Source organism: Anopheles coluzzii, chromosome 3 (genome assembly GCF_943734685.1).
Source record: "Anopheles coluzzii chromosome 3, AcolN3, whole genome shotgun sequence".
Lineage (NCBI taxonomy): Eukaryota > Metazoa > Arthropoda > Insecta > Diptera > Culicidae > Anopheles > Anopheles coluzzii.
Genome location: NC_064671.1, coordinates 55,416,667 through 55,428,490, shown reverse-complemented (window position 1 = coordinate 55,428,490; position 11,824 = coordinate 55,416,667). Strand labels below are relative to the sequence as shown.

The following is an 11,824-nucleotide window of genomic DNA, read 5'->3' as shown; positions in this document are numbered from 1 at the left end:
TGTCTTAAAACACTACATAAATCAAGGTTAAGTCAATATTGGTACTAATATGAACTTATGACTGTTAAGTCTAATAGCTAAACACATGTGATTTGATTTCAACTTAATATTAAGAAAACTGAGCTTAGTAAAAAGTATTTGAACTATCTTTGTTTTACATTTACTTGTTTGCTGTTGTTTTGGAAAACATCCTCACTGAGATATCGTTTAGAGCTTTGCTTTCTTATATGTTTGGTTTAAGCCATAATGATTATCAGAAATGTAAAGTGTGTGTCATACAACAAAAACTCTTTTTTTGTTATTGTAATGATTAAAAACTAAGCTTTTTTAAGCTTAAATAAAGAAATATCTCGCTAAGCGATTTAATGTATCGTGATTAGATTTTTCTAAAAAAAAGCAACTTCACAAGTTAGGTTTAAACTATGAAGTAATGCCACTCAAATAAACACGCAATGAAGTTCATATTTCCTTGCCTTTTAGGTAACTTTACACTAAATAGTAATCCGAGCACTAACCTAGGTCGCACGTTGCCATTTTTCATCATCTGAATAAAGAAAGCGATTGAAAGAAAACAATAAATAAATACCATCCTTTATACAGTGCATCATAAACTTACGTTTCCTTTTTACTGTTGCTCCCAATAATCCTGAATCGAAAGCATGTCATCATTCTCAATTTCAAATTTGTAGATCTCATCAAGGTTTGTAAGAACATACTCGTTGGAAAACATATCGTTGGATGATGTACTTGGCGATTGTTCAGCATTTGGGGTACTGGAGCTGCTTTGATTGCTACTTGGAGCAAATATTAACACAGTACGCATTTCTGCTGAAATATAATGTTTGCTACGAGGTTTTTGTATTGCAGGTGCTGTGTATCGACCGAATGCCTCTTGCTTCGGAATAGTTGGGTACAGATACGTGAGTTCACCAAGATCACAGATGCGATTTGCTAGGGAACGAACGACAAGATCCTTCGCTGTAAATGGCTGAATGTGTAGAACCTGCCTTTGTCCGTCGTTGGATTCGTGCACCCAGGCAATGCTGATCCCTCCCAGTACACTATCCGTGAACCGCAACAGGAAGGTCCCCGGTACACACTTAGCCAGATATTTTTCCGCGGTAGACTTGTGTATGAAGCCGATAATGGTATTGTCAACCCATAGAACCTGTAGGTGATCGCGTATTATTTTCAGTGCGGCATAAAGCCATTCCCAGAATGTATAGTTGCATTCCGGTGTGGTATCCTTGCAGAATTGGGCAAAGCTGATCATTTGGTCGTTTGACACTGAAAACGAAAGTTTATCCCTGTACGCTTTACGATACATGTATTGCATATTTTCATCGGTCAAACCACGACCTACCCGTGCACTAAATGTCATGCTGATTGCTTCGACCAGTCTATTCCAGGGTATTAGATTCGGTACCTCGAATAGTTTGCGATCGGCTTTTGCACATAGGTTGTCCCAGATAATGGTTGTCCATGCCAGTTGTTCCTGATTTACGTGTACTATTACCACTGCTGGAAGTGATAATGTCCACACGGTAACTGTCAGCTCTTCCTGTTCCAAGGTAAAACTTGACTGGAACAAAAGAGCAAACTTCTCGTCCACCACGAGTTTATTTAGTTTCTTGTTGCCGCGGTTTATCTTTTTCAGCCGCATGTTACTGAAGTTCGCTAGGAATTTATTGCTCAATTGGTACTGCAGATTTCCAATGTTATTTTCGATTTCACCAGCTGAGAAATCTGCGGCAGCGTTCGTACTTTGGATTTGTTGTGCTTGAGTCTCGGAAATGATGGACACCGTTACTTTCGGGTTTCCTATTTTCATAATGAGCGCATTGTCGATAAGCAGGCGAACGGTTGCACAAAAGCGTGTGTTCATTTTCATCACTTGCGGTGGTTGATTTTCAACTATGAATGCTTTATGTAGCAACAACTTTATGAAATCCTTCACGTCTTTCATAACCTTCCACAGGTCTGAGTTGATTTCTTGTGAGACATGTTCTCGTAACTGGCTTTTCATTGTCAAGTGTATCTGATCCTTCGTGTTCCACATGATCGCTGCTAAACTTTCATACCATGTTTGTATTTCATCCAGACTGTACGCATTTGTCGAACGGACCTCCGGAAACATTTGCGTTTTCTGCCATTCGAAGATATACTTATTATACACCAAGTTCAGCACGTCTTCGGCTTTTCGTATTGTCTTCTGGAATGCATCTACAAGAGATCTTTGTTTCAGGCTATAGCACTGAATTCGTTTGTTATGGCTTCGCTGATTTGATAGTCGCTGGACGTGATCTTGCTCGCATTCCTGTATGAGTTGGTGGGTTTCCTTCCAATTGTTTCGCTCCATTACATGAAGCTGCTGTAACCCATATAACACATCTGTCTGTTGCCCATCCGACGAAGTTTGCGCAATCGTATATTCTGTTTTGCAACCTTTTTCGCAATTTGGTTGTATTTGGTGTAAAAGGGTCAAATATAATTGTGTCAAATTTTGAAAATTTTGGTCTCGAAGCATAATGGCCGACCTGCAGAGAAGACATTTCCTCTTATTTGGAAGATTAGCTGATACTTGGTCTACTTCATTGACGAGAGCAGTGAAAAACTTGGCAGCATCAAGTTCATACATCGATTGCATGTTGTTGGTATAAGTTGGCGCGTTGTGCAAACTATCTTTGATCCAATTTCCCAGATGCTGTCGTATTAACACGGGATATTTCAAATCATTTAGGAAATGGAACTGCTCTAAAATACAAGGCGGAAGTTGATGCAACCGAGTCTCCATCCTGTAGTGCCGCCAAGGACATGCACGTTGTCTCAAATACACTGTATTGAGGCGAAAGGGGAAAGATTAGCAAAATCACGTCCATGCTGTGTCGAATGGTATTACTCTACCTCACACTTTATTCCTAAAACTTTTTCCACGCACAAAATCCTGTTCACTTTCGATCCGTTCTTCGCTCATACAGAGCAACTTGCAGAAGGAAATTATTATTCGCACTGTTAGAAATCTTTTAAATTATGTCGTATCTGTAAGTAGCCATACGAGATTGAATCTTTTCCGTATCTAATACGTCTCACGCAGCTAGACGCGCACGCACATTGGTGTTTTTACTATCGGTGCCGCTGTAAAGCAATTTATTCGGCAGGCTTAGAACTGTCAACTTTGACTTGTGTTTACTTCGTTTTTACAGGGGTTTTCAATTCATCTCAAGACCGTATGACATTTTGAAGTCATGTTACAGGGTTTGACACTTTATCTCAAGACCGCGGGACCCCTTCCCAAATCTGTCTTAGCCAAAGCCAAGACTGCGGTATGATGCTTGAAAACGTTGATGATACCTGATGCAATGCTGAATCTGCGGCACATTTCTCGAAACACACTGGTCCGCACCGAGGACATGCGGTCGAATATTTTTTTACACGGATAACCTTTGTGTACATCAGTCTATTAGAAACACTCAATTATCCTTTTCGTTTTTTTTACCAAAAAAAACACAATTTAATGAAATGAGTGAATGCGTATTTGTTTATTTAAAATATTTACAAGTGTTAAGAAAGTAGTTTGAACTGTTTAAATAATCTTTTTTGGTAAAAACACGAAAAAATAATTCACTGTTTTCAGTACACTGATGTACACAAAGGTTATCCGTGTAAAAAAAATATTCGACCGCATGTCCTCGGCGCGGACCAGTGTGTTTCGAGAAATGTGCCGCAGATTCAGCATTGCATCCGATGAATTCAGGTATCATCAACGTTTTCAAGCAACATACCGCAGTCTTGGCTTTGGATAAGACAGATTCGGGAAGGGGTCCCGCGGTCTTGAGATAAAGTGTGGAACCCTGTATAATGCTGTCCTTTTCTTGCAATTTGTTTCGATAAGCTTCATCTAATCTTGACCTATATAGCCTTCTAACTTTCCGAGCAAAAATCAATATGAATGGTCGTATTGTCAGATACATAGGTATCAACACCATCGATCATTATTCAAATCTCACTTGCTTCTGTACAAATGGATCACATTAAAGTTTAATAATCAAACAAGCGTATCGCCGTTCAAGTTTTAGCGATGAAGTATTTTAATGCGAAACCATATAACAGTACAGAGGGAAGGAGAAAGCTTTCAAAGCTAGGAAAGCGCTCCACTGGTTGGGTATCCCATCAACAGCGCCATCAGCTTTTTTTTACTATTTTTAGAATGCATCAGTTGTTCACCTTCTACTAAACGAAGTATTTCTATATTCCTCTTAGGTAGAGAGCTTGAGTCGTTTAGAACCCCTTTAGAGGTCGTTTAGTGGATTAATGGCACATCCCGCCGTTTCGAAGGTAGCTCGCAACAAACGCCGTGACACGATATTTTTTATATATACAGAAGAAGAACATGTTCTTTTGAAATTTAACTAAAATTTCATAAACGTTATTTTACATTTAACATTACCTAATCATTTTTCTTATTCGAAATTAACGTTTATTTCATGAAATATGTCACATAAAACATATTAAACACAACACAAATTATTTCATACAGATTTGTAACATGTATGGGATTTGAATTCTCGCTGGATCAAGAGCTCGCACGTCAGGAGGTGGTGTGTCAAAATGCTCTGTACTTGATCACCTGTTCTATTGGGGATGCCTGACGTCGTTGAAAGATCGTGTGCGTGAAGCTTCGTAAAAAAAATAAACATCTTTGTTTAGTATAGACTTTCACGCAAACTCTAAACTTTTCCAGATGTCGATACTCGGCACTGTTAGTCTGAATTATGACATCTTTGATTGTAAGGCATCGTGCAAGCTCGCAGATTGTTCGCATTTGTTTTGCTGGAATCCCGTAAGCGACCTCTAAATTAAGGATTTAAATGGCTCAACCAATAAGAACTCTAAAAGGAGTTTGTTTAGCAGACAGTAAACGACTGATGTACAGGCGGTCCCCGAGATACACGGTTGGGACCGATGGGGACCGAAAACGGCCGCAAAATACCGCGTATCTCGAATTTCCGCGTAAGTCGAATCTCGTGATTTCCAGCCAAAATATCACAAATTTTCGTGCAATTTTGCAAGTAGGGGGTGGTTTTAGCCACCAAATTAATTATTTGATATGTTTCTGATGAATTGAACAGTTTTAAACGTTTTTAAATGGTATTTTACATTCGATCAATACGGAAATTATTTGGTATTTCACAATGGATGTGTCAAATCAGTACAATTTACTCAAAGAACTGTCAAATTTTGAAAACCGCGTATCTCCGAATCCGCGTATAAGAGGTACCGTGTATCTCGGGGACCGCCTGTATTCTAATTAGTATTCTCAAATTCCTCCATCTTTGAGTTGTTATTATGCAATATTATTGTTTCTCAATAACGATAATCATTATTTGATGTGATTTTAAACATTCTATCTTTTGAGAAATAGTGTTTTCAATCCTGATCACTGGAGGTATAGTCATTTTATATTTAAAAAAATCGAATTTTCACGAAATAACGCCGCACGAAAATAAAATTGGAGCTCGAAGATGTAAATTCCTAAATAGTAACAATTGCTTAAGCAGCCAATTTTGGCATGCTATAAAGATCGCTGCTTAAATTCGCCAAAATCGCCAATTCCAAAATACGTAGCGATATCTAGCGTAGCGAGATCTAGCGTAGCGAGATCTAGCGTAGCGAGATCTAGCGTAGCGAGATCTAGCGTAGCGAGATGGATAGGCAGTGCGCTCGCGAGCTAGGCAGTTTTTTTCTGCATAGATTTTGGATAGGCAGTGCGCTCGCGAGCTAGGCTATTTTTTTCTGCATGGATTTTGGATAGGCAGTGCGCTCACGAGCTAGGCAGTTTTTTCTGCATGGATTTTAAGTATACCCCAAGCGAGTCAACACGCTCGAAAGTAGCAAGGAAAGTAGAAATGAAGTAGCCTTCTACTTCCCCTTCTACTTTTGTTGCTTAAAATCAGAAGAATGTAGAAACATGTGGGTTCCAGGAAAGAGCAAAAAATCAGCTCTCGCGTGTATACACCACACACACGCACGCGACACGACTCACTCACGCTTACGTTCTTGTTCTACGCCCTTCCCCCTTCTCACTCGCCCCACAGATCTATTTTTAGATCATCACACTTCCATCGACGGCGGTCGATGTGACGATGTGTGTCGTCGCGTGTGTGTTGTCGATTTGGTCAGAAAAACTTTTTCTTCACACCAAAATTTCTGACATGGAGCGTCGGCGTACCGATTGAACCATCGCGACTTTGATCAGTGCGCGCGGTTAAAACGAACTTTTGTATTGTGTTGTACGAAGCGTGCGCGCCAAAATTGTAAGAGTGCGCGGAGAGTGCATGTGGTTTTTTGGGGGTGGGGGATTGAGATACAGAGACAAATTTCGTTGCACATTAACACATACATTCTCACTGCACGGGTTGAACTGTGAATGCTCAGTTCTGAGAGAATATACTCGAGCGCTCGCGCATGAGTGCAAGCAAGCGCGGTATAGAGGATAGAGGGAGACAAACGATTATTTTGCTCCAAGCTTTCTACTTTTGTCCCGTTGGGCTGTTCTTCTCACCGCGTATTTTTGATAGCCAGTTCACTCGCGAGCTAGGTTGTAGAGTCGCTGATAAACAGCTGGTTTTTAAAAAGCAAGGTTTTTCGACATACACAAATCGGACTTATAGAGGTTATAATACATATTACCTAGTCTGAATTTCTTCGCTGTATTCGCTGCAGGAAACCAGTTATTACGATAAAGAATATCAGTTGTTTTGTAATAGAAAAAAAAGTATTCCAATTGCATTACGCTACGTTTTTTTTATACAGGAGGACGGCTTTGCCTTATTGCTTAAAGACTCACTATAATAATGATTTGTGTAACATTCGTTCACAGAGTGACATTTTGTTTTTCTTCCTGCCTGATTTTTATTTCATTCCTGCTAAAAAAATCATTATTTCATTAATGAACAGATGCCACGGATGAAAAAAATGGGGAGCACAATTAATGAAATGAAAACTCATTAGTGATTGTTTTGCTCCCATCGAAGATGTAAAAAATGTGTATTTTTGTGTATTGATTTTTTCTCACCATTAACTGTATACTCTATTATTCGAGAACAACCTGCATTAATTAAGCAATACCTCACGAAAAATATCACCTATATCTCCTGTCCAATTAAAGGTATGGCTAGCGCGAGCGGACGAATCACCGCTCGCTCGAATCGTCGCAAAGAATCATTTTGCCCATGTCTACCTCTTACCGATGCCATTCATTAAAAAGCTATAAAGTTTCAGCAACTCAGTACTTCATCAAGTTCGGTACGCTTTCTTAACAATTCTTCAAGTTCCATCATGAACCATACGTATCAGGCTAAACAGCCGCAAGGTTCTAAAGAGTACTGAGTGCTAGTTAAAAAGCGCCATAGTTCCGCAAAGTGCTTCTTATCTCTTAATCAGCCACAAAGTACGACATCGGAACGATTTTATTTATTAAACAGCCTCAAATCAGCTATATAGTTCGAGCTGTTATTGGGGTTGGGACAGTTCTAACAGTGCAAAAAAATGATTTTTGATATTTCTATTTTTTTAAATCCATAAAAATTGAAAATGTGCGCATGTTGAGGAATTGCAGTCTTTGCCCGAGTTACGCAAATTCGAGTGACGCGAATTTTTATTTAAGTCAAATGAAACATAACTTGAAAATTTTTCAAAAGTTTTAACTCACTAAAAAGTCATAAATAACCAATTTTTTACACAAATTGCATTAAATAAGTAAAATAATTATATACATGAACTAAATTCAATCAAACAATGATTATTAATCAAGTACATTTTGGCTGTAAAACGTGATATTCAACATACGCGAAAATCCTAGTTACGCAAATGTCTCCGGAACGCATTATTCGCGTATCTCGGGGAAAGACTGTACAATAGAAAAAAAAAAGATTTAAGCGGGAACGATGGAATTGCCCAAACCGTGCAAGTAATTGCAAGCAAAAATAACTGTTCAAAACCCTCAAAATGTTCAGCGGGTTTATCTCTACGACTGGTATTCCCGAGTATTCCATACATTTTGTAGGAAAAGTTATACTTTTTCATATTAAAATTTCAATAACTTTAGTTGTATTGAAAAATAAAATTTCAAATTTGATACAAAAGTACGGACATTAGTCATATTTACTTAAATGAAAATACTGGGTAGTTGTAAAATCTTTCTACCTATCTAAATTATTATTTTTAAGTTCTACAACTCACTTCTTCGATAGAAGTCTTTAGTGCTATTTTATGATATAAGTTATCATTACTTATGTATTAAATACATGAATATAAATTTTGTCCATACATTTTTCAAGTAATAGTGCTCACAATTTTTTATCGTTTTTTATTGTTTCATAGTAATTTGACCACTCTTTTCTCTGTTCGTGATTTTTATGTTAATTGAAATATGAGAAGGATCTTGAACATTTCATCAAATTAAATAAACATTTAATATATTATAATCGATTGATTTAAAATATAAAAAAAATCTCATTTAAAAATCCTTTTTTGTAATAAATAATAAAATCACAATAGTCACAATCGTGAATTAATTGATTTACTAATGCATCTAATGAGGTACAGTATCGAAGACATGCATATGAAAAAAACAGTTGTCATAGATCACAAAAAAAAATTCAAAAAAGGGAAATGAATCATTAACATTCCAATTTCTTCATTAAAGTAAATAAGACTAATGCCTTAATCTATATACCCAACCGAACACAAGATCGGCCTCAACAACACAAGAATGCAGCGCGCCCCCGCAAGCTACGGTTAAGGCAAGAAACCCGTCTGTTGCTACGTGTGTAGCAATCTATATTTGAGTTTAAAAAAGAGAGGATGACAAAATTCACAAACTAGCTTTTGGTGATGTTCGCAGCGTAGTTTTAAAATTGGTGTTGCCTATCCGTTTTCTAATTTGTGACTAACCGCGTTTCGCGATGGCGCCCTGTTCCAGATCAGCTGTTTGGCAATGAACTTAATTGACCCTTTTAGTGACCGCTGTCGAACTTTATCCTAATTGGCCCTAATCTTGGTCATATATCTGTCTCATATTTTTATCCTTATCTGTTGCTGTACTGTGGCGCCATCTGCTGTGATTCTTTCTACCTATTCGAGCTCATGGGGCATGACAGCTCGATGTTTGTAAATGTTTGTAAATATCCCAATTCGCCTGTCAAATTACATGTGGTCAATATCGTGCCAACACCCCACCCCGTAAATCCTTAGTAAGGCAGGATTTGCTTAAATTCTGCACGATATTTCTACTTCTGGGGGTGATTTAATTATTCAGGTAACTTTAAGTTTGTTCACCGTCCAACCAATTATTGTGCCGGCACGGTATGTGCTTCCCTAACTCTCCTCTCGTTCTCCAGGTGTGCTTCTATTACAGCACTTCAATGCGGTTGCGCTTGCGCTTTCCTACTATCAGCTCATCTATCAACTGCTCTTGCTGGTCTTCCAATGCGTTAACGCTTTGTTGGTGTTTTTTCCTGCTTCTCGCTCCTAGGTTACCAAATAGTTTACATTTTGTTTTCGCGACGCAGGTGGTATAAACATAACCCTATTCGTATCGGCACTATCAATTGTATGTGTGTATTAGTTACTAATCACACCGCTTTTTTGTTTTAGCCCGCTTGCTCCTATGAAATGTGCACCGACAGCAACGTGTTTCATTGAGCTCTGACTGGTACCGGCATCGATGGATCTACAGGGGCCGTATACTGCCCATCCTAGTAGGCTTTTAACAGCTGTGGGTTCGCCCGGATTACCGATTCGTTTATCTAGCGGTGCAACCAGCTGCAAATGCGGCAGCCCAATCAACAACTTCGGCTCCGCTTTCAGGTACGATTGTATAGCGAGTTCCTGAAAGTGAGCAAAGTTTTTGATTAGTGTATTGGCGTCGATTTCTTGTTGCGGCAAACTTAGCTTGTGTAAGGTGCGAGCATTGGCAAGCTCGTAGCGTTTGCTGTCGCCTCTCGCAGAAATCGACAAGGTTATCCGCTCCGACCTAGGATCGTCTCTTGTGATGTCGCCGGTCCAGCTCATCTCCAGCGGTTCTGGAACGCCGGTTACTCCGAGACTGGAAGCTAGCTCTGCTTCGACCAGAGTTATAGCCGATCCCTCATCGAGAAAGGCAAGTGTGTCGATGCTGTTTTCCCCGTGATGAATCGTCACAGGAACTATGCGGAAAAGTATTTCCGACGATCTCGACGCATAGTTATGTGTAAAACACTCCACTCCTCCAAATTGCGTCGTCTCATGGAGAAGTGTATTGTGTCTTGCTTCGCAGTTTGTAACGTCACAACGGAGTCTCGACAAGCATCGCTTGGAGCCGTGGGCGTTTAAGCAAACTTTGCATAAGGCCTTTTCAGAAACTATTTGTAGCCGGTTTGGCATATTCATGTTTCTGAACGTTTCACATACCCTTGCAATGTGACCCGGTTCGTTGCAAATCGGGCACTTCTTTTCTACTATCTTGTTCGCGTTATGTGCGTGCACGTGAACTTGGTGACGAGTGTGTGGTTGAGCAATACGCATAGAGTTTTGTCGTTCATGGCCCTTATCGTTAGGAATGTACTTGCAAGCTTCGCAAGCCTCATCTAATAATTGGTCTATAAACTCACCAAGGTTTTTGAGGTTGGGCCGCTTGATGCTGCTTTTGTAGCGTATCCACTCTAGTCTCCTTGACGCCGGTAGCTTTTCTGCTAACTCTTCCAGCAGCATGGGATTGTTCAGGTGATCTTCCTGTTCCGCCATCACCAGCTGGTCACACAACTGCTGCACTGCCATCCCATAAGTGATGAGCGACTCCAAGTGCTCTGGTTTGGGAGCTTCTGTCCGTCGCGCTTGGTTCAGCAGCTCCTTCACAACCAGCGCCGGTCGACCGTAAAAGCGCTCGAGGGTTTTGATTACTAGAGGCGCTGCTTTGGGAGTGTTCAGCTTAGACAAAACTGCGTCACGTGCGGGACCTTGCAGACACTCTTCGAGACGGATTATATTTTCTCGATCCGTGAATCCGCAGGCTTCCGTCGAGTCATTATAGCAGCTTATAAAAACGAGCCACTCCTTCGTCGATCCTCTAAAGGTGGGCAGTTTTTTGGGGTAGATCTGCCTCGCCACCACTTGGTCCTCTGTAAGGCCCCTTCTTCTTGTTTCCGCAACGGCTGCCACTGTCGTAGGGTTGACGGTCACTGTTTCCACTAACGCGGATACAGCCACATCACTGGTACATGCAGCGGGGTTATACTGCTGTTGCTGCTGTTGCAGCTGATGCAGTTGCTGCTGATGCAGCGGCTCATGCTGCTGTTGCTGATGCTGCTGTTCATGCTGCTGCTGATGCAGCTGCTGTTGGTCGCGTACCCACTCCTCCGTTTTCAACGAATTACTCGCGAATGATCGGTGGGATCCGCGTTCTGCTTCTCCCTCGAACTGGAGACGAAGTTTCTCCTGCTCGAGTTTCAGGCTCGCCATTTTGAGTTCAAACTCCTTGACGGCCATCTCTCTTTCTAACTCTTGCACTTTTGCAAGACGTTCTAACGCCGCGCTTGAATTGCGCGAATGCGCTTTTGACGATTTCGCGCTGGGTGGTCTAGCAGCTTGGGACGTCGTAGGCTGCAGCGTTTCCGCGGATGCTGTACGCCCCGAGGTCTCGCCCTCGCTTGGTGCTGCGTTCTTGGTCTCGTTGCCTTTGCAGCTTCCAGCAGGCTTCCCCGGTTTCGCGATGGCTTCCTTCGCAGGCTTAGGCTGGCCCGTTCCCCTCGCTTCGCTCTTTGCCACTTTCACGCACGATTCACAT

General features: G+C 40.7%; 1 protein-coding gene across 1 annotated transcript; it reads right to left on the bottom strand.

The window, feature by feature from the left end:
- Window positions 1–622: 622 nt before the first annotated feature.
- On the bottom strand, window positions 623–3,544 carry LOC120957733 (signal transducer and transcription activator). The gene has a single exon (XM_049608455.1). It carries the CDS (start codon window positions 2,792–2,794, stop codon window positions 626–628), a length of 2,169 nt encoding a protein of 722 aa, XP_049464412.1. The 5' UTR covers window positions 2,795–3,544; the 3' UTR covers window positions 623–625.
- Between the last annotated feature and the right edge of the window lie 8,280 nt (window positions 3,545–11,824).